This window comes from Lolium perenne, chromosome 6, assembly GCF_019359855.2.
Source record: "Lolium perenne isolate Kyuss_39 chromosome 6, Kyuss_2.0, whole genome shotgun sequence".
Taxonomy (NCBI): domain Eukaryota; kingdom Viridiplantae; phylum Streptophyta; class Magnoliopsida; order Poales; family Poaceae; genus Lolium; species Lolium perenne.
In genome coordinates, this window is record NC_067249.2 from 177044705 (window position 1) to 177068485 (window position 23781).

Below are 23781 nucleotides of genomic sequence, written 5' to 3' on the forward strand. Positions count from 1 at the left end.
TGCCCTTCCGCCTACTTAAAGCCTCCGTCGCGAAACCCCCAGTACCGAGAGCCACGATACGGAAAACCTTACTGAGACGCCGCCGCCGCCAATCCCATCTCGGGGGATTCAGGAGATCGCCTCCGGCACCCTGCCGGAGAGGGGATTCATCTCCCGGAGGACTCTACGCCGCCATGGTCGCCTCCGGAGTGATGTGTGAGTAGTCTACCCCTGGACTATGGGTCCATAGCAGTAGCTAGATGGTTGTCTTCTCCCCATTGTGCTTCATTGTCGGATCTTGTGAGCTGCATAACATGATCAAGATCATCTATCTGTAATTCTATATGTTGCGTTTGTTGGGATCCGATGAATAGAGAATACTTGTTATGTTGATTATCAAAGTTATGTCTATATGTTGTTTATGATCTTGCATGCTCTCCGTTACTAGTAGATGCTCTGGCCAAGTAGATGCTTGTAACTCCAAGAGGGAGTATTTATGCTCGATAGTGGGTTCATGTCTCCGTGAATCTGGGGAGTGACAGAAACCTCTAAGATTATGGATGTGCTGTTGCCACTAGGGATAAAACATTGGTGCTATGTTCAAGGATGTAGTTACTGATTACATTACGCGCAATACTTAATGCAATTGTCTGTTGTTAGCAACTTAATACTGGAGGGGGTTCGGATGATAACCTGAAGGTGGACTTTTTAGGCATAGATGCATGCTGGATAGCGGTCTATGTACTTTGTCGTAATGCCCAATTAAATCTCACTATACTCATCATAATATGTATGTGCATGGTCATGCCCTCTTTATTTGTCAATTGCCCAACTGTAATTTATTCACCCAACATGCTGTTTATCTTATGGGAGAGACACCTCTAGTGAACTGTGGACCCCGGTCCAATTCTCTATACTGAAATACAATCTACTGCAATACTTGTTCTACTATTTTCTGCAAACAATCATCATCCACACTATACATCTAATCCTTTGTTACAGCAAGCCGGTGAGATTGACAACCTCACTGTTTCGTTGGGGCAAAGTACTTTGGTTGTGTTGTGCAGGTTCCACGTTGGCGCCGGAATCTCTGGTGTTGCGCCGCACTACATCCCGCCGCCATCAACCTTCAACGTGCTTCTTGACTCCTACTGGTTCGATTAAACCTTGGTTTCTTACTGAGGGAAACTTGCCGCTGTGCGTATCACACCTTCCTCTTGGGGTTCCCAACGGACGTGTCAACCACACGCATCAAGCAAATTTCTGGCGCCGTTGCCGGGGAGATCAAGACACGCTGCAAGGGGAGTCTCCACTTCCCAATCTCTTTACTTTGTTTTTGTCTTTCTTAGTTTTATTTACTACTTTGTTTGCTGCACTAAATCAAAACACAAAAAAATTAGTTGCTAGTTTTATTTACTGTCTTGTTTGCAATCTCCATATTAAAAACACAAAAAAATTAGTTACTTGTTTTACTTTACTTAATATCATGCATGTTTTTATTTCACTAGTTAAGCATAATGGAAAACAACAAAAATATGAGAGATCTTTATGAACTTTATCTTGAATTAGGACATGATGTGTTTGAAGAGAGAATTAAAAAACCCATGGAACTTTATATGCATGCTAATGGGAATGTTATTACTATGAATGCTTTGAACACCATTGTTGCTAATGCTATGGAAAATTCTAAGCTTGGGGAAGCTGGCTTTGATGAGCATGATCTTTTTAGTCCCCCAAGCATTGAGGAGAAAATTTTCTTTTATGATTACAATATGCCTCCTATATATGATGATAGCCACTTTGTTGAATTTGCTCCCACTACAACTAATAAAATTGATTATGCTTATGTGGAGAGTAATAATTTTATGCATGAGACTCATGATAAGAATGCTTTAAGTGATAGTTATATTATTGAGTTTGCTCATGATACTACTGAAAGTTATTATGAGAGAGGAAAATATGGTTGTAGAAATTTTCATGTTACTAAAATGCCTCTCTATATGCTGAAATTTTTGAAGCTACACTTGTTTTATCTTCCTATGCTTGTTACTTTGCTCTTCATGAACTTGTTTATTTACAAGATTCCTTTTCATAGGAAGCATGTTAGGCTTAAATGTGTTTTGAATTTGCCTCTTGATGCTCTCTTTTGCTTCAAATACTATTTCTTGCGAGTGCATCATTAAAACTGCTGAGCCCATCTTAATGGCTATAAAGAAAGAACTTCTTGGGAGACAACCCATGTTTTTACTACAGTACTTTGTTTTTATTTTGTGTCTTGGAAGTTGTTTACTACTGTAGCAACCTCTCCTTATCTTAGTTTAGTGTTTTGTTGTGCCAAGTAAAGTCGTTGATAGAAAAGTTCATACTAGATTTGGATTACTGCGCAGAAACAGATTTCTTTGCTGTCACGAATCTGGGCTGTTTTCTCTGTAGGTAACTCAGAAAATTATGCCAAATTACGTGAGTAATCCTCAGATATGTACGCAACTTTCATTCAATTTGAGCATTTTCATTTGAGCAAGTCTGGTGCATCGATAAAATTCGTCAATACGAACTGTTCTGTTTTGACAGATTCTGTCTTTTATTTCGCATTGCCTCTTTTGCTATGTTGGATGAATTTCTTTGATCCATTAATGTCCAGTAGCTTTATGCAATGTCCAGAAGTGTTAAGAATGATTATGTCACCTCTGAACATGTTAATTTTTATTGTGCACTAACCCTCTAATGAGTTGTTCTAAGTTTGGTGTGGAGGAAGTTTTCAAGGATCAAGAGAGGAGTATGATGCAACATGATCAAGGAGAGTGAAAGCTCTAAGCTTGGGGATGCCCCGGTGGTTCACCCCTGCATATTCTAAGAAGACTCAAGCGTCTAAGCTTGGGGATGCCCAAGGCATCCCTTCTTCATCGACAACATTATCAGGTTCCTCCCCTGAAACTATATTTTTATTCCATCACATCTTATGTGCTTTTCTTGGAGCGTCGGTTTGTTTTTGTTTTTTGTTTTGTTTGAATAAAATGGATCCTAGCATTCATTGTATGGGAGAGAGACACGCTCCGCTGTAGCATATGGACAAGTATGTCCTTAGGCTCTACTCATAGTATTCATGGCGAAGTTTCTTCTTCGTTAAATTGTTATATGGTTGGAATTGGAAAATGATACATGTAGTAATTGCTATAAATGTCTTGGGTAATGTGATACTTGGCAATTGTTGTGCTCATGTTTAAGCTCTTGCATCATATGCTTTGCACCCATTAATGAAGAAATACATAGAGCATGCTAAAATTTGGTTTGCATATTTGGTCTCTCTAAGGTCTAGATAATTTCTAGTATTGAGTTTGAACAACAAGGAAGACGGTGTAGATTCTTATAATGTTTACAATATGTCTTTTATGTGAGTTTTGCTGCACCGGTTCATCCTTGTGTTTGTTTCAAATAACCTTGCTAGCCTAAACCTTGTATCGAGAGGGAATACTTCTCATGCATCCAAAATCCTTGAGCCAACCACTATGCCATTTGTGTCCACCATACCTACCTACTACATGGTATTTCTCCGCCATTCCAAAGTAAATTGCTTGAGTGCTACCTTTAAAATTCCATCATTCACCTTTGCAATATATAGCTCATGGGACAAATAGCTTAAAAACTATTGTGGTATTGAATATGTACTTATGCACTTTATCTCTTATTAAGTTGCTTGTTGTGCGATAACCATGTTCACTGGGGACGCCATCAACTACTCTTTGTTGAATTTCATGTGAGTTGCTATGCATGTTCGTCTTGTCTGAAGTAAGAGAGATCTACCACCTTATGGTTAAGCATGCATATTGTTAGAGAAGAACATTGTGCCGCTAACTAAAGCCATGATCCATGGTGGAAGTTTCAGTTTTGGACATATATCCTCAATCTCATATGAGAAAATTATTAATTGTTGCCACATGCTTATGCATAAAAGAGGAGTCCATTATCTGTTGTCTATGTTGTCCCGGTATGGATGTCTAAGTTGAGAATAATCAATAGCGAGAAATCCAATGCGAGCTTTCTCCTTAGACCTTTGTACAAAGCGGCATAGAGGTACCCCTTTGTGACACTTGGTTAAAACATGTGCATTGCGATGATCCGTAGTCCAAGCTAATTAGGACAAGGTGCGGGCACTATTAGTATACTATGCATGAGGCTTGCAACTTGTAAGATATAATTTACATGATACATATGCTTTATTACTACCGTTGACAAAATTGTTTCATGTTTTCAAAATCAAAGCTCTAGCACAAATATAGCAATCGATGCTTTTCCTCTATGGAGGACCATTCTTTTACTTTCATTGTTGAGTCAGTTCACCTATTTCTCTCCACCTCAAGAAGCAAACACTTGTGTGAACTGTGCATTGATTCCTACATACTTGCATATTGCACTTATTATATTACTCTATGTTGACAATATCCATGAGATATACATGTTACAAGTTGAAAGCAACCGCTGAAACTTAATCTTCCTTTGTGTTGCTTCAATGCTTTTACTATGAATTATTGCTTTATGAGTTAACTCTTATGCAAGACTTATTGATGCTTGTCTTGAAGTACTATTCATGAAAAGTCTTTGCTTTATGATTCACTTGTTTACTCATGTCATATACATTGTTTTGATCGCTGCATTCACTACATATGCTTTACAAATAGTATGATCAAGGTTATGATGGCATGTCACTCCGTAAATTATACGTGTTATCGTTTTACCTCGCTCGGGACGAGCGAGAACTAAGCTTGGGGATGCTGATACGCCTCCGACGTATCGATAATTTCTTATGTTCCATGCCACATTATTGATGTTATCTACATGTTTTATGCACACTTTATGTCATATTCGTGCATTTTCTCGGAACTAACCTATTAACAAGATGCCGAAGTGCCGATTCTTTGTTTTCTGTTTTTGGTTTCAGAAATCCTAGTAACGAAATATTCTCGGAATTGGACGAAATCAACGCCCAGGGTCCTATTTTGCCACGAAGCTTCCAGAAGACCGAAGAGGAGACGAAGTGGGGCCACGAGGTGGCCAAACCCTAGGACGGCGCGGCCCCTGCCCTGGCCGCGCGGCCCTATGGTGTGGGCCCCTCGTGCCGCCTCCTGACCTGCCCTTCTGCCTACTTAAAGCCTCCGTCGCGAAACCCCGCAAGAGAGCCACGATACGGAAAACCTTGCGAGACGTCGCCGCCGCCAATCCCATCTCGGGGATTCAGAGATCGCCTCCGCACACCCTGGGAGAGAGGGGATTCATCTCCCGGAGGACTCTACGCCGCCATGGTCGCCTCCGGAGTGATGTGTGAGTAGTCTACCCCTGGACTATGGGTCCATAGCAGTAGCTAGATGGTTGTCTTCTCCCCATTGTGCTTCATTGTCGGATCTTGTGAGCTGCATAACATGATCAAGATCATCTATCTGTAATTCTATATGTTGCGTTTGTTGGGATCCGATGAATAGAGAATACTTGTTATGTTGATTATGAAAGTTATGTCTATGTGTTGTTTATGATCTTGCATGCTCTCCGTTACTAGTCGATGCTCTGGCCAAGTAGATGCTTGTAACTCCAAGAGGGAGTATTTATGCTCGATAGTGGGTTCATGTCTCCGTGAATCTGGGGAGTGACAGAAACCTCTAAGATTATGGATGTGATGTTGCCACTAGGGATAAAACATTGGTGCTATGTTCAAGGATGTAGTTACTGATTACATTACGCGCAATACTTAATGCAATTGTCTGTTGTTAGCAACTTAATACTGGAAGGGGTTCGGATGATAACCTGAAGGTGGACTTTTTAGGCATAGATGCATGCTGGATAGCGGTCTATGTACTTTGTCGTAATGCCCAATTAAATCTCACTATACTCATCATAATATGTATGTGCATGGTCATGCCCTCTTTATTTGTCAATTGCCCAACTGTAATTTGTTCACCCAACATGCTGTTTATCTTATGGGAGAGACACCTCTAGTGAACTGTGGACTCCGGTCCAATTCTCTATACTGAAATACAATCTACTGCAATACTTGTTCTACTGTTTTCTGCAAACAATCATCATCCACACTATACATCTAATCCTTTGTTACAGCAAGCCGGTGAGATTGACAACCTCACTGTTTCGTTGGGGCAAAGTACTTTGGTTGTGTTGTGCAGGTTCCACGTTGGCGCCGGAATCTCTGGTGTTGCGCCGCACTACATCCCACCGCCATCAACCTTCAACGTGCTTCTTGACTCCTACTGGTTCGATTAAACCTTGGTTTCTTACTGAGGGAAACTTGCCGCTGTGCGCATCACACCTTCCTCTTGGGGTTTGATACGTCTCCGACGTATCGATAATTTCTTATGTTCCATGCCACATTATTGATGATATCTACATGTTTTATGCACACTTTATGTCATATTCGTGCATTTTCTGGAACTAACCTATTAACAAGATGCCGAAGTGCCGATTCTTTGTTTTCTGCTGTTTTTGGTTTCAGAAATCCTAGTAAAGAAATATTCTCGGAATTGGACGAAATCAACGCCCAGGTTCCTATTTTGCCCGGAAGCATCCAGAACACACGAGAACCACCAGAGGGGGGGCACAGACCCACCAGACCATAGGCCGGCGCGGCCAAGGGGGGGTCGCGCCCCCTATAGTGTCGTCGCCCCGTTGACCTTCTGACGCCGCCTCTTCGCCTATTTAAGGGCCCTCGACCTAAAACCTCGAGACGAAAAAGCCACGGTACGAGAAACCTTCCAGAGCCGCCGCCATCGCGAAGCCAAGATCTGGGGGACAGGACTCTCTGTTCCGGCATGCCGCCGGGACGGGGAAGTGCCCCCGGAAGGCTTCTCCATCGACACCGCTGCCATCTCCACCGCCATCTTCATCACCGCTGCTGTCTCCCATGAGGAGGGAGTAGTTCTCCATCAAGGCTAAGGGCTGTACCGGTAGCTATGTGGTTAATCTCTCTCCCATGTACCTCAATACAATGATCTCATGAGCTGCTTTACATGATTGAGATTCATATGAGTTTTGTATCACAATTCATCTATGTGCTACTCTAGTGATGTTATTAAAGTAGTCTATTCCTCCTCCATGATGTAATGTTGGCAGTGTGTGCATCATGAAGTACTTGGTTTATGCTATGATTGTGATCTCTTGTAGATTATGAAGTTAACTATTACTATGATGGTATTGATGTGATCTATTCCTCCTTTCATAGTGTGATGGTAGTAGTGTGCATGCTATGTTAGTACTTGGTTTAGTCGTGTTGATCTATCTTGCACTCTAAGGTTATTTAAATATGAACATTGAATATTGTGGAGCTTGTTAACTCCGGCATTGAGGGTTCGTGTAATCCTACGCAATGGTGTTCATCATCCAACTAGAGTATGCATTTATCTATTCTGTTATGTGATCAATGTTGAGAGTGTCCACTAGTGAAAGTAGGATCCCTGGGTCTTGCTTCCAAGCATCGAATCTCCGTTTGTTTACTGTTTTACTGCGTTACTACTGCTGCGTTACTACTGCTTGTTTACTGTCCTGGGCAAAGCACTTTTCTGGTGCCGTTGCTACTGCTTATTCATACCACCTGTATTTCACTATCTCTTCGCCGAACTAGTGCACCTATTAGGTGTGTTGGGGACACAAGAGACTTCTTGCTTTGTGGTTGCAGGGTTGCATGAGAGGGATATCTTTGACCTCTTCCTCCATGAGATCGATAAACCTTGGGTGATCCACTTAAGGGAAACTTGCTGCTGTTCTACAAACCTCTGCTCTTGGAGGCCCAACACTGTCTACAAGAATAGAAGCTCCCGTAGACATCAAGCTATTTTCTGGCGCCGTTGCCGGGGAGGTAAGGTAAAAGGTATTCACATCCTCCGACTACTAAGCTATTTCCTAGCACTGTTGCCGGTGTGTGAGTGCTCGAAGCTATCTCCTTTAGATCCTGCAATTGCATCTTTTTGTTTCTTGTTTACACTAGTTTGGCATAATGGACAACAGTGAGCTTCTTATTCTATTTCCTGATTTAAGACATGGATGGTTTGATGCGAAAATTAAAAAACCTATGGAACGTATTAGTACGAACGCTTTGAACACCATTGTTGCTAATGATATTGAAAATTCTAAGCTTGGGGAAGCTGGCTTTGATGAGCATGATATTTTTAGTCCCCCAAGCATTGAGGAGAAAATTTACTTTGACGATACTTTGCCTCCTATTTATGATGATTATAATGATAGTAGTCTTTTAGTACCGCCTGTTATGGAGGATAAATTTGATTATGATTACAATATGCCTCCTATATTTGATGATGAGAATAATAATGATAGCTACTTTGTTGAATTTGCTCCCACTACAACTAATAAAATTGATTATGCCTATGTGGAGAGTAATAATTTTATGCATGAGACTCATGATAAGAATGATTTATGTGATAGTTATATTGTTGAGTTTGCTCATGTTGCTACTGAAAGTTATTATGAGAGAGGAAAATATGGTTGTAGAAATTTTCATGTTACTAAAACACCTCTCTATATGCTGAAATTTTTGAAGTTACACGGGTTTTATCTTCTTATGCTTGTTACTTTGCTCTTCATGAACTTGTTTATTTACAAGATTCCTATGCATAGGAAGTATGTTAGGCTTAAATGTGTTTTGAATTTACCTCTTGATGCTCTCTTTTGCTTAAAATACTATTTCTTGCGAGTGCATCATTAAAACTGCTAAGCCCATCTTAACGGCTATAAAGAAAGAACTTCTTGGAAGATAACCCATGTGTTTATTTTGCTACAGTAATTTTTTTTTATATTTGTGTCTTGGAAGTTGTTACTACTGTAGCAACCTCTCCTTATCTTAGTTTTGTGTTTTGTTGTGCCAAGTAAAGTCTTTGATAGTAAAGTCAATACTAGATTTGGATTACTGCGCAGAAACAGATTTCTTGCTGTCACGAATCTGGGCCTAATTCTCTGTAGGTTACTCAGAAAATTATGCCAATTTACGTGAGTGATCCTCAGATATGTACGCAACTTTCATTCAATTTGAGCATTTTCATCTGAGCAAGTCTGGTGCCATTTTAAAATTCGTCTTTACGGACTGTTCTGTTTTGACAGATTCTGCCTTTTATTTCGCATTGCCTCTTTTGCTATGTGGGATGGATTTATTTGTTCCATTAAATTCCAGTAGCTTTGGGCAATGTCCAGAAGTGTTAAGAATGATTGTGTCACCTCTGAACATATGAATTTTTGATTATGCACTAACCCTCTAATGAGTTTGTTTCGAGTTTGGTGTGAAGGAAGTTTTCAAGGGTCAAGAGAGGAGGATGATATACTATGATCAAGAAGAGTGAAAGCTCTAAGCTTGGGGATGCCCCGGTGGTTCACCCCTGCATATATCAAGAAGACTCAAGCGTCTAAGCTTGGGGATGCCCAAGGCATCCCCTTCTTCATCGACAATTTATCAGGTTTCTTCTCTTGAAACTATATTTTTATACGGTCACATCTTATGTACTTTACTTGGAGCGTCTGTGTGCTTTTATTTTCGTTTTGTTATTTTCATTCTCTGAATAAATACATGCTTGTGTGGGAGAGAGACACGCTCCGCTGTTGCATATGGACAAGTATGTCCTTAGTTTCTACTCATAGTATTCATGGCGAAGTTTCTTCTTCGTTAAATTGTTATATGGTTGGAATTGGAAAATGATACATGTAGTAATTGCTATAAATGTCTTGGGTAATGTGATACTTGGCAATTGTTGTGCTCATGTTTAAGCTCTTGCATCATATGCTTTGCACCCATTAATGAAGAAATACATAGAGCATGCTAAAATTTGGTTTGCATATTTGGTCTCTCTAGAGTCTAGATAATTTCTAGTATTGAGTTTGAACAACAAGGAAGACGGTGTAGAGTCTTATAATGTTTTCAATATGTCTTTTATGTGAGTTTTGCTGCACCGCTTCATCCTTGTGTTTGTTTCAAATAGCCTTGCTAGCCTAAACCTTGTATCGAGAGGGAATACTTCTCATGCATCCAAAATACTTGAGCCAACCACTATGCCATTTGTGTCCACCATACCTACCTACTACATGGTATTTCTCCGCCATTTCAAAGTAAATTGCTTGAGTGCTACCTTTAAATTTCCATTCTTCACCTTTACAATATATAGCTCATGGGACAAATAGCTTAAAAACTATTGTGGTATTGAATATGTACTTATGCACTTTATCTCTTATTAAGTTGCTTGTTGTGCGATAACCATGTTCCTGGGGACGCCATCAACTACCCTTTGTTGAATTTCATGTGAGTTGCTATGCATGTTCGTCTTGTCTGAAGTAAGAGCGATCTACCACCTTATGGTTAGAGCGTGCATATTGTTAGAGAAGAACATTGGGCCGCTAACTAAAGCCATGATTCATGGTGGAAGTTTCAGTTTTGGACATATATCCTCAATCTCATATGAGAAAATTATTAATTGTTGTTACATGCTTATGCATAAAAGAGGAGTCCATTATCTGTTGTCTATGTTGTCCCGGTATGGATGTCTAAGTTGAGAATAATCAAAAGCGAGAAATCCAAAATGCGAGCTTTCTCCTTAGACCTTTGTACAGGCGGCATGGAGGTACCCCTTTGTGACACTTGGTTAAAACATGTGTATTGCGATGATCCGGTAGTCCAAGCTAATTAGGACAAGGTGCAGACACTATTAGTATACTATGCACGAGGCTTGCAACTTGTAAGATATAATTTACATGATACATATGCTTTATTACTACCGTTGACAAAATTGTTTCATGTTTTCAAAATCAAAGCTCTAGCACAAATATAGCAATCGATGCTTTCCTCTTTGAAGGACCATTTTTTTACTTTCATTGTTGAGTCAGTTCACCTATTTCTCTCCACCTCAAGAAGCAAACACTTGTGTGAACTGTGCATTGATTCCTACATATTTGCATATTGCATTTGTTATATTGCTTTGCATTGACAATATTCATGAGATATACATGTTATAAGTTGAAAGCAACCGCTGAAACTTAATCTTCCTATGTGTTGCTTCAATGCTTTTACTTTGAATTATTGCTTTATGAGTTAACTCTTATGCAAGACTCATTGATGCTTGTCTTGAAGTAATATTCATGAAAAGTCTTTGCTATATGATTCACTTGTTTACTCATGTCATTTACATTGTTTTGATCGCTGCATTCACTACATATGCTTTACAAATAGTATGATCAAGGTTATGATGGCATGTCACTCCAGAAATTATCTTTGTTTATCGTTTACCTGCTCGGGACGAGCAGAAACTAAGCTTGGGGATGCTGATACGTCTCCGACGTATCGATAATTTCTTATGTTCCATGCCACATTATTGATGATATCTACATGTTTTATGCACACTTTATGTCATATTCGTGCATTTTCTGGAACTAACCTATTAACAAGATGCCGAAGTGCCGATTCTTTTTTCTGCTGTTTTTGGTTTCAGAAATCCTAGTAAAGAAATATTCTCGGAATTGGACGAAATCAACGCCCAGGTTCCTATTTTGCCCGGAAGCATCCAGAACACACGAGAACCACCAGAGGGGGGGCACAGACCCACCAGACCATAGGCCGGCGCGGCCAAGGGGGGGTCGCGCCCCCTATAGTGTCGTCGCCCCGTTGACCTTCTGACGCCGCCTCTTCGCCTATTTAAGGGCCCTCGACCTAAAACCTCGAGACGAAAAAGCCACGGTACGAGAAACCTTCCAGAGCCGCCGCCATCGCGAAGCCAAGATCTGGGGGACAGGACTCTCTGTTCCGGCACGCGCCGGGACGGGGAAGTGCCCCCGGAAGGCTTCTCCATCGACACCGCTGCCATCTCCGCCGCCATCTTCATCACCGCTGCTGTCTCCCATGAGGAGGGAGTAGTTCTCCATCAAGGCTAAGGGCTGTACCGGTAGCTATGTGGTTAATCTCTCTCCCATGTACCTCAATACAATGATCTCATGAGCTGCTTTACATGATTGAGATTCATATGAGTTTTGTATCACAATTCATCTATGTGCTACTCTAGTGATGTTATTAAAGTAGTCTATTCCTCCTCCATGATGTAATGTTGGCAGTGTGTGCATCATGAAGTACTTGGTTTATGCTATGATTGTGATCTCTTGTAGATTATGAAGTTAACTATTACTATGATGGTATTGATGTGATCTATTCCTCCTTTCATAGTGTGATGGTAGTAGTGTGCATGCTATGTTAGTACTTGGTTTAGTCGTGTTGATCTATCTTGCACTCTAAGGTTATTTAAATATGAACATTGAATATTGTGGAGCTTGTTAACTCCGGCATTGAGGGTTCGTGTAATCCTACGCAATGGTGTTCATCATCCAACAAGAGGGTGTAGAGCATGCATTTATCTATTCTGTTATGTGATCAATGTTGAGAGTGTCCACTAGTGAAAGTAGGATCCCTGGGCCTTGCTTCCAAGCATCGAATCTCCGTTTGTTCTTGTTTCTTGCGTTACTACTGCTGCGTTACTACTGCTTGTTTACTGTCCTGGGCAAAGCACTTTTCTGGTGCCGTTGCTACTGCTTATTCATACCACCTGTATTTCACTATCTCTTCGCCGAACTAGTGCACCTATTAGGTGTGTTGGGGACACAAGAGACTTCTTACTTTGTGGTTGCAGGGTTGCATGAGAGGGATATCTTTGACCTCTTCCTCCCTGAGATCGATAAACCTTGGGTGATCCACTTAAGGGAAACTTGCTGCTGTTCTACAAACCTCTGCTCTTGGAGGCCCAACACTGTCTACAAGAATAGAAGCTCCCGTAGACATCAGGGTTCCCAACGGACGTGTCAACCACACGCATCACGGCCCCCTGCGGCCACTGAAAGGGTCGCCGTCCGCACCGGGTCCTGGCTCGCGCTGCTCGTACGCCGGGGAGTAGAGGTTGTTGGGGTTGAAGCCGCCATGCGGCAGCGCATCCTGGTAGTGGGGCGACAGGTTAGGCGTCACGCACCCGGGAGTGCCGGAGGGGCCGTCGTTGTAGAAGGCGGAGGACGACGGAGAGAACACTCCCGGAACGTACACCGGCACGTTCGTACTATATGGGCTCGCGTTGGTGGCGGCGAGACACCCGGCCATTATGTGCTGGTGCTGGCGCACCGCCACAGCCTTCTTCTCCTGCTCCGCCGCCCTCCGTCCTTTTCGCTCCGCCGTCGATAGCTTCCGGCGCAGATAGTCTTGCTGCCATTGATCGTCGGTCCATCCTTCCGGCTTCTTCTTCGGAGCCGGTGCCTTCCGCGGCTTCGCGAACGGCGCTTTCGCCCCTTGAGTCGCATTGCCCGGCGGCTTCTTGGCCGCTTTCTTGGCCATCTTTTTGGGGGCTATCGGCGGCGCCATGGAATGGGGAAAGGGTAGCGGCGGCGGGTGGACGGCGGGAGAGGGTTGCGGCGACGAGTGGACGGCGGGAGGGAGAAACAAATCGGCGAGATAGGAGAACTGAATCGGCGGCGGGATATGTGTTGGGAGGTCAGAAATGCGCGGCGGGATAGGCGCGATATGGCGGGAGGGGCGGGATTTGGCGGGAATGGGAGACGATTTTTCACTGAGCCGCTGACGTGTCGGGCCCGCGTCGGCTCGCCTCGCTTTTCGTTGTGTCCGGCGTCCCCGGTGCGTCCCCTGTGGGATGGGGACGGGCTCGGGGCGCCGGACACCGTATCGGGCCGCGCCGGACAAAAATGGGCTTTGGGGGACGCGGCTGAAACTCATTTTTTGTCCGGCGCGCCCCAAACCCCTTTGGGGGACGCGGCTGGAGATGCTCTGATGTTTCCTTCTACCTAGTGCATCAAAATTTTGTTTTAGAAAAGGTTGTTTTGGTTGAAATCATCCAAAATTTATCCGAATTTTTTTTCGGATCAAAGCCGAGAAATTTGACCAACCAGACGCGGACGCCTGGTCAGGTCGGTGGGCTTTCTAGTTCGTGCGCCGCATGCGAGCGTAGGGAGAACGCCACCGCGCAGCGCACACAAAACGCCACACCCGTACCCAATTGGCTATTGCTTCTCCCCTCTCCTCCGCCATCTTCTTCCTCCGCAAGCCGAGAAGAGAGAAGATGGGGAAGCGATGGATCCCGCTCGAGGCCAACCCCGACGTCATGAACCAGGTGACCACCACCTACCCACCCCGCCTCTCCCCACCCGGCTCTAGGGTTCCGCTTCCTTCCTCCCGTTCCGGGCGCGCTCTAACCGACCGCCGCCGCCGCCGTTGCAGTTCATGTGGGGGCTGGGAGTCACCGAGGGGGAGGTGCAGTTCTGCGACGTCTACGGCCTCGACGACGACCTGCTCGCCATGGTGCCCCAGCCCGTGCTCGCCGTCATCTTCCTCTACCCGCTCACCTCCCAGGTAATTAAATTACTCCTGATCCCTCTTTGATCGTGTGCCGTGAAGAACGGTGATGCTGAGTTTTGTTGATTTCTCGGGCGAGCAGGATGACAAGGTGGAGGAATACGACGCTTCTACCACCTCCACGGCAGGGGGCAAGGTACGGTTGTGGTGTCATGCTTTGCTTGCTTTCCCTACCTGTTTAGCGCATCTGTTGTGTTCGACTGAATGCTTTAGCTACGTTGTGATCCTTTCTAGCTTAGCCTGGTGGACGGTGCGCTGTACTAGGTAGGGGAGATGTTATTACCAGTGCCCTAGCACACCATTCCAGTTTCTAGGTGGTCTCTGTTTTGTTAACTGGATTTTGAGCGCAGAAAGCAGGAACTCTGTTTTTTTTTTTTTGGATTATTTATCTCTATGGGTTTAATATAGATCCATTGCTATTTGGGACAGAGTCTGGATTTTCGGGTGCTAATATTTGTAGTGCATTGCCTACCCCAACTTGCTTGGGAAAAAGGCTTTGATGTTGTTGTAATATTTGAAGTGAATTGTCGTGTTACACAACTGCATCACAACGCATCAATGACGTCTTCCTGTATCTTGTAGTGTTGTACAAAATGTCCAAAAGTTGTTAGTTTTTTGTGATATTGTTTTATTTTACAAAACAAAGTTAGCATTTATGAAATTTCTGCCTTGTGGAATTGGGATCTTTCGCTCAACCCACAGTCCTTGCTGTTGCTCCATCGCAATTGCTAGTATCTGAATGTAGTACAACCGTACACATGAAGTGTACTGAACGTATAGGCTTACTTTATCGCGTTTTTGGATGGTTCACTCTGATGCACACACCAATTGGCAATATACTTCTGCCATGCCCAGTGAGAAGATACCATTTCACTTGTCATGGTTGCCAGTAATGTTTTCTTTTACACCATAACTCACATCCATATCCTTGTCTTAATAAAACACAAATCTGGTCACGTTACCATTTTCTGGTGCAACCTTGATCTTAACTTTTTTTTTTATCCAATAGCATTTGTTTCAAATCTTCTTTAGAGTAGTTACTCACCACTGTTTAGTCCTAGCAAATTATCTGTGGCCACGATGCTTCTTTTTTATTACATCTTTCGCATGCTTTGCTTGGAACTTGGAATGTGCTTCAGGTATATTAAGACATCTGTAATAATATGTGCTATTCTGTAAGTGGCCTAATTTAGTGATTAGAATGGATTTGTGCTTAGTTTCTGTCACTGGTCGAACTATAAATGCTTGGAGTGCAATTATACTATGCTGACTGTATACATTGTAATCTGTTACTTATGACTTTTTATGGCTATTATGGAGAACAAACACGTCATATTTTATTCCGCCAATTATATTTCATGTCACTAGGAGCCTTCTTATGATACCTTTAATATGTTACATTTTTCAGTGTCTGGTTCAGCATACATTTTTCACCCTTGATTTTTGTTTGTAGGGGCTTCCCTATATTTCAATTTCCTTGAGACATTGAGTGTTCCAGTATATATTGGATAGATCAAAATTATCTTTTACTTCATTCAAGCAAATGTTAAACTGCATATCAGTTTGTTGGTCATTGGTTATCTACTTGAGCATATGTTCAAATATGTAGATCTGTTTTGTTGGATTTTTTTTTACCAGGTTAGTTTATGCAGATATCATTTACCTTTCTAATATAATGACTTGGCATGTAGGATTTAAGCAAGAGTGTGTACTTCACAAAACAGACTGTTGGCAACGCTTGTGGAACAGTTGGCGTTATTCATGCAATAGGGAATGCTGCATCCAATATCAATCTGGGTAATTATTGCGACTTTTGATGATTTTTATAATTGCGCTGCAGTCTATGTGTTACTGTCAAGTTATTATGTCTGAAACTATTCTCTGTGGTACAGAATTAAAGCTGACAGGTAGTAGTAATTTAGCAGACATTATAATTTAATCAAGTTATGCTTTTTCAGTTATCCATTTTTCCTGAAGTATTCCCAACAATAAACAGCAAGCATCCATGTCTATTGTTCACATAGTCACAACCTGGTTTGATCATAATAATATAATGAGTGAAGTGCATCATATAGGTTCCTAAACTATTTCGAGTGTCTAAAGTAAGCCCTGGAACTTTGAAAAATTGTCCTTTAGGTCATGCAAAATGCAATTGGTGAGTCATCCAAGTCCAAATTACTGTGTTGTAAATTTGTAATGGTTAATGGTGTTGGGGCAGAATTGGACCTGGATGAAAGTGCACTTCTGGGACTTGGACGACGATTTTCAGAGTTCCAGGACCTATGTGAGATCCTTGAAATAGTTGATGGGCCTATGATGCACTTCACTCTAGTATAAATAAGTTGTCCTTGGTTTATACACTTCAAACTTGCAAAGTATCACCATTTTGCAACTCCTACTAAAATAAACAAAAAGTTCTATGGGATCGAGTGAAAGTGGCTCTTGAGAAATGAGATTAGATGATCAGAAAATGTAAAAGAAAAATATGGAAATGCTTAGTATTGTGTATTATCGCTATTTCACATGCTCTTTTGTTGACGGCCAACTTAATAGGTCATACCCTGATCTGTCTCTAGCACATTATACACATATGTTAGTATATGCTTTTTGTTGCTACACAGTTGCTCCAGTGCTCTATCGATTTAGTATTGTATTTACCCTCACTTTTTCCCTGAATGTCTAACCTATTTAACAGGCTTAGACACAAACATATCACTTAACTTTTTATTAGTTCTGACTTTATTCTCTCCTTTGCAGTTGAGGGATCTTATTTTGATAGGTTTTATAAACAAACAGCTGATATGGATCCAGTCCAGGTTAGTATATGGAATATTGAAATTCATCGATGTTTCCCATAATGACCTATTTTATTAACCTTATGTACAACATGTTTGCTACCTTTAGCGTGCCGCCTTTCTAGAGGAGGATGATGAGATGGAGGGTGCTCATTCAATTGCTGCTTCTGCTGGTGACACTGATGTAACCACTCCCATGCCATACTTCTTGATATGTCCACTACCCAATAAAATCACCCTTTTGAGGAATAACTAATTACACTATGATGTAACCACTCCCATACCATACTTCTTGACACTTCAGTTGTGCGTAAGAATTCTAAATGGATCCAGGCTTTGTCCAAAATAGTGGAAAATAGGAAATATGGCAATACAAGTGATATCCTCCATAAAGTTGAGGTGGGGATGTGCCTCTCATATTAATTGTCTTCCTTGTGCAGGCAAATGTTGATGTGAATGAACATTTTGTATGTTTCTCTTGTGTTGATGGTAGGTATCGTAATGGCACATTTAAATGCTAAATCCAACTTATAGTAGTAATCCATTGGCAAACTAATCATGCAATCTTCTTTGGCATGCAACAGGTGAACTTTATGAGCTTGATGGACGAAAATCGAAACCAATATCTCATGGCCCTTCATCACCTGATACATTGCTGCAGGTCAAACATATTGTTCCCATCTTTCGACTTTGGATGTAAAACATTGCTTATATGTTACTGTGCAATCTATTGTCGTATTAGCCGATTGTTTTTGTCAAATAGTTTGTCAGTGTTGTCTCTTTTGTGGATAGATGTTTAACCATATATGCACATGGGTACAACCTTTTCATGTTGAGCTTGGTGTCAAAATTTCTCCGTCTTTTCAGATGCCTTGCATTCAGAACGGTTATAGTTTCTGAATTTTGGTTTAGTTCATATCTGTTTTTTCCTATAATAACATTGCAATCTTCTTAAATCTGTTCTCAGGATGCTGCTAAAGTCATCAAAGCCAGAATTGCGCAGAACCCTGACTCAATGAACTTCAATGTCATGGCCCTTTCAAAACAGTGAACCGGTGATGTAAGTGGAATGGATAGGTTTTATCTTTTCCTGTTCCATGGTCTGATGCCTGATAGTCTACGTACTCTGAAGGAAAGAGAGGGGTGTAGTTGGTTGCCTTAAAGTAAAACTGTGTTCTTTGCACAAAGTTCAGATCCTATGACCTGCAATGTTGTTTGATATACTTTCTCCTCCTAGCAATCTAGATAGAACTACTGTCTGCGTCTTTACATCTTTTGTATGGAATTCAGAATGGAGTCTTAGCTACTGGAGTGAAAGAGTTAAAAGTGCACTTCTAGACGTTCCTTTGTCATTTATTGTTCCTAGCAAACAGAGGGCAACTTCAGACGCAAAATGATTGAATCAAGCTGTAGTAACATTTCAGGGCAAATATGCACAGCATGGTTAATAATTATGCCATAAAACCAAGCAGGTCACATAAAAAGTCCCTCCTCAGTAGCCTTGATTTTATCCTCATTTCATTCAAATTTCAAATTCCGACCACCCTTTGGATCCACCCTTTTCATCTTGCATAAAACAAGTGTGGAAAGCTTGGGCACCTCCAAGTTAAATTCTTTTCTTGGCTTTTTGCGCAAAATAGAATTGGACGGTGACAAAAGAGAGGGTGACCAAATTGTGGCGTATGCTCCCTTTGCAAGCAAACTACATAGTCGGTTTGCCACCTTTTCATCCATTGTTGCTACATCATTCGACTTTGGCAATCTATCAACATTTGGTTGGGCATCCCCGATATCAAACCAACCCAATAGACGGACCTCTCAGTCGACAATTGGTGGAGAATGATGACGGCTCATCACTTGGAAAATTTGGAACAAAAGAAACGCTTGGGTGTTCCACAACAAGCATGCGCCTTCATCCGTAGCCTTGGATTGTATTAAAAAGAAAGCCCGGTTGTGGTTTATAGTGGGTGCTAAGCGTTTGAGTGAAATAATGACCGGAGAGTAATCCCTTATATCGCTCGCATTGTTCAGACTATCTTGTCAAACGCTTAATTGATAGACTGGAGCAAAACATTTGCCCCTGTTTAAAAAAAGTAATTGGCAGTCGGTGAAATATACGCCGGTGTCGCCGGTGGTGGAGGTGGCGGAACCCACGGGTTAAACGATGGAGGTGGAGGTGGAGGCGGGTGCGGGGCCGAGTTCTGCAGCCGCCCGGGGGAAGGCCTCATCCTCCGTGAGGCCTGCCGCCATGATGTCGGTGGGGTACCGGGGCTGTGGCGGATGCACCGGTTGGTACACCTCCGACACAAGGACGCTGGGCCTCGCGATCTCGTCGTCGGCCATCGTCACCGGCACCTCGAACTTCTGGCCTCCGTCATGGCCGTCTGCCACTCGTGGAAGACCCAGCCGATGAAATCGTGTGAGATATCCTTGGCCTCCTCGTTGTGGTAGGCCAACGCGTCGTTGTCGTTGTCCTGGGGAGCCGAAGTAGGAGCCGACGGCTGTCGTGTTCGACGAGGAGGCGGGTGCGCAAGCGGCGGAGACTGGTCAAACGGGAAGTCTTGGTCGCCGAGGAAGCCCGCCTTCATCCTCAGATCCTCCTCGGTCTCGCGCCAGGTGTGCTATTGATTGGAGTCCACGACGAAGGCGGGATCGGCGCGGAGATCCGCCAACAGGTACTGCCGCCTACGCCGGATCTCGGCGGTCCTCTACGGCTCGCGAAGAGGCACCAGCGGGACATGCACATGTAGGAAGCTGAGCCGCCAGCCACCGCCAGACAGGTAGGGACGCCTCCCAGCGGTGGCATGACGTCCAGTTGTTGTGCATGAGCCACACCAGATCAATGGGGTGCGGTGCCCTATTCGGCCAAAGATCCTTCTTCACGTTGCTGCCGGACGCCTCAGAGTCGTGCTTCTTCTTCCCCATGGCGATGCGACAACGCGCGATGGTGAAGGGTGGGAGCGGAGGTGTCGGTGGTGTGTGTGATGCCATGACGATGCAAGTCGCCTTTTAAAGGCCAGTCGTATGCCGGACACGATGCCATTGATGGCGGCGCAGAAGTCCAGCTGCCGTCCGCCAGGACTGGTGCGCTTGCAGAAGACGAGGCTGCCATTGATGGCGAAGGAAACGACGACCGCCGAAGCGATGCGCTCGAAACAGGCTTCGCGCCCACTGCTAGGCGGGCCTGTGGGAGAAGCGAGCGGTCACGCGGTGCAACCTTGCAGCATCCGCCGAGACGCGTCCGTGGCGCAAATTTGGGCTGCGTTTGCGTCTCCGCGGACAGCACACACACTATGCATCGGGCCGTTGGACCTGGGTGCAGGCGCGTTTTTCGACCGCGTGGTCCGCGTCCATTTGCGTCGCCCATTGGAGATGCCCTAAGTGCAAGAGAGTGAATAGGGTGGCTCGGGTTACCGTTGTAGTCAGGGTTGCTGGCTTCGAGGAGGCTCGAGACCGCATCACCTGTGACGCTGACCTTGCCGAAGTACTCCTCCTGCCCGACCGCTACCTTCGCGAGGTTCCGGTGCCTCACCGACGTCCGCAGCTACTCCCTGCCTCTAGCCTCCGGCTAAACGGTGACAGATGGCGTCTCGACAGATATGAGGGAAGCCAAGAAATCTCTTAAAGAGAAAGGTATTAAATCTGAAGATGTGAAGAATTTACCTCCCATAGAAGATTTATGTAAGATAACCCCCCCTTCATCCATGATTGAGGTACATTCTCTTCAACGCTTTGATAAAGGAGATATTCCTTACTCAAAACCTCCTGATCAATGTTTAGATGAATTTGATAATTATGTTGTTAAGCAAGATAATTTGAATATGAGAGTAGAGAATCATTTAATGAAAAATTCTCAAGCTATTAGTGAATTGCATGATATTGTGGAGAGAACCTCCAATGATGTTAAGATGCTTGTTAAACATTTTCATATGGTTCAAACTCAAATTGATCAACTTACTAAAGTGCAAAATGACTTGTTAAAAAATACTCATAAAGAAAAACATGCTTATGAAGTATCAACTAGAGGTGGTGTTTCTACTCAGGATCCTCTATATCCTGAGGGGCATCCCAAAAGAGTTGAACAAGATTCTCAACGAACTAAAGAAATTAGTGCTCCTTCTAAGAAAAAGAAGAAGAAACATAAAACTGTTGTAGAATCCTCTGAGCCTGTTAATGATCCTAATAGTATTTCTATTTCTGATGCTGAAACTGAAAGTGGTAATGAACATGATAATGATAATGATAAGAATGATGTTTCTGATAAAGAAGAGGTTGAAGATGAACCTGAAAAGCATGCTAAAAATAAAAAGTACACTAAAGAAGATTTTATTGCTAAGAAACATGGTAATGAAAGAGAACCTTGGGTTCAAAAGCAAATGCCTTTTCCTGCTAAGAAACTAAAATCAAAGGAGGAAGAACACTATAATAAATTTTGTGATTGGATGAAACATTTGTTCTTGCAAATTCCTTTGACTGATGCTATTAAATTGCCTCCTTATTCAAAGTATATGAAAGATATTGTCTCTAACAAAAGGAAAATTCCTAATGAGGAGATTTCCACTATGCTTGCTAATTAGTCTTTCAATGGCAAAGTTCCAAAGAAGCTGGGCGACCCAGGTATACCGACTATCCCTTGTTCCATCAAGAATAATTATGTTAGAACTGCTCTATGTGATTTGGGAGCAGGAGTTAGTGTTATGCCTTTTTCCCTTTACAAGAGACTTGATCTAGATAAGTTGATACCAACTGATATATCTTTGCAAATGGCTGATAAATCTACTGCTGTTCCTGTTGGTGTATGTGAGGATGTTCCTGTTCAAGTTACTCAAAATTGCTTAATATTAACTGATTTTGTTGTGTTGGAAATGCCTGAAGATGATAATATGTCTATTATTCTTGGAAGACCTTTTCTTAACACTGCAGGGGCTGTTATTGATTGCAATAAAGGAAAAGTTACTTTCAATGTTGATGACAAGGAACATACTGTTTATTTTCCCAAGAGGATTGATAAAGTATATGGAGTTAATACAATTTCTAATTTGAGATCTATCAAAGTGGGAGATATTGATTGTCCAATATATGAGCCTAAAGAAGAATATCAAACTCTTGTGATTGGATCCATAGCAATACAATATAAGTTAACATGATTGATTTGAGGTTTATTTCTTCTTATGACATGTAAAAATTATTTGGTGGCAAGACTTGATCAACCTTGTTAACAAGTATATTTTATATGCATAGAAGAGCTAAACAACATTTCTTTCTTTCTCCACTTGTTTTACTTGCTGTAGTACCACTTGTTTTGCAAGATGCTTAAGTTGTTTAGAAGTTTGAAAATCTTTTTCTGTCCTGAATTAGTAATTTTAACACCCAGAAATGTGTGTTTTTCGAAGTTCTCAAAAATTTACAAAAATTATACCGTTGGTCTTATTTTTTGAAGAGCAACCTGGGAGTGCCTGGGGCTGACCAGTGGGGCACCCCAGGGCTGCCCCCCATGAGCCGGCGCAGCCAAGGAGGGGGGCGCCACCCCGTGGTGTGGGCCCCTCCTTGCCCCACTAAGTCATCTCTTCCTCCCATTCTACTCTCTCTCCCGAAAAAACTCGTACCAACTTTCTCTCACTCGCGTTTTTGCTCAAGAGCTCAGGATTCTTCGATCTCTTTGCTCGGCCCAGATTTCTGTCTGAAATTTGGCACATTTGCTCTCCGGTATGTGACTCCTCCGATTATCCAAATAGAATTTTGTTTGGTTGAGTATATCTTGAGCATTTTGCTGCTGTAGGTAACATGTTAAGTGAGCTTGCATGCTTGTTCTAAGTTGTAAAAATTAGTTTTGATGCATGTTTAGTAATCTACCAAGTTCCTATAGTAGTTTCCCTCATTTATATGTCTCCAAATCAACTTTTATAATGTTGTTGAAAAAATTCAGAAAATGGAGTGGAATAGGCACCAACTGAACCAACAAGAATTGGAGGTGCAAGAAGTTATGAGAGTTCACCGCGAAGAGGGAGTATACCCCTCCTATTACCCATGCACTGATTTTATGAGGAGTGCAGGAATCTTGCAAGATGTTCAAAATCTGATTTCCAATACAGGGTTGGAAAGTTTTGTTGTTGGTGAACCTTACCAATATGCAAAACTAACCATGTCAGTGGTGCAGGATTTTGAATTCCATTGGTCCCAACCTAACCCCATAGTTCAATATAAAATTTACAATAAAACTATCAATTTGCACTTTGATGATTTTTGTGCAGCTATTAAAGTGCCACAGTGGGGATCGCGTGAGAAGATTAGGGGGCTGCCATCGGAACTCTTGAAACTTTACGAGATGATCTGTCAAGGGAGAAGTTTCTCGGATGAAAGTGGTAAAATTCGTAGTATTCAACTCCCAGCTATTCGCTACTTTGCTCACTTCATCACCAAGTGCGTTCTTGCTAGAAAGAATGCAAATAAGTTATCTATCCAGGATTTGGCTTTCCTAGCTGCTGCATTGCAATGTGATAGGACTTATAATTGGGGTGCTTTGATAGCCTTTAGACTTGATATTAATCGTGATAAAGGAGGAATTTGTGGAGGTCTCATCGCCTCTCGTTTGCTAGCTATGCATGGTGTAGAACCTCACCCTCA

The 23781-nt window shown here is 42.6% G+C and overlaps 1 protein-coding gene across 1 annotated transcript in view; it reads left to right on the forward strand.

The window, feature by feature from the left end:
- LOC127306865 (ubiquitin carboxyl-terminal hydrolase 3) overlaps positions 1 to 18496 on the forward strand; it is a 35404-nt gene extending 16908 nt beyond the window's left edge. The window contains exons 2-10 of the mRNA XM_051337567.2: positions 14029 to 14120; positions 14228 to 14359; positions 14445 to 14498; positions 16054 to 16159; positions 17120 to 17178; positions 17267 to 17341; positions 17598 to 17646; positions 17742 to 17818; positions 18125 to 18496. Of these exons, the coding sequence (XP_051193527.1) occupies positions 14070 to 14120; positions 14228 to 14359; positions 14445 to 14498; positions 16054 to 16159; positions 17120 to 17178; positions 17267 to 17341; positions 17598 to 17646; positions 17742 to 17818; positions 18125 to 18208 (687 nt within the window). The 5' untranslated portion in view covers positions 14029 to 14069 and the 3' untranslated portion in view covers positions 18209 to 18496. The remainder of the gene's footprint in view (positions 1 to 14028; positions 14121 to 14227; positions 14360 to 14444; positions 14499 to 16053; positions 16160 to 17119; positions 17179 to 17266; positions 17342 to 17597; positions 17647 to 17741; positions 17819 to 18124) is intronic.
- Positions 18497 to 23781: the final 5285 nt, after the last annotated feature.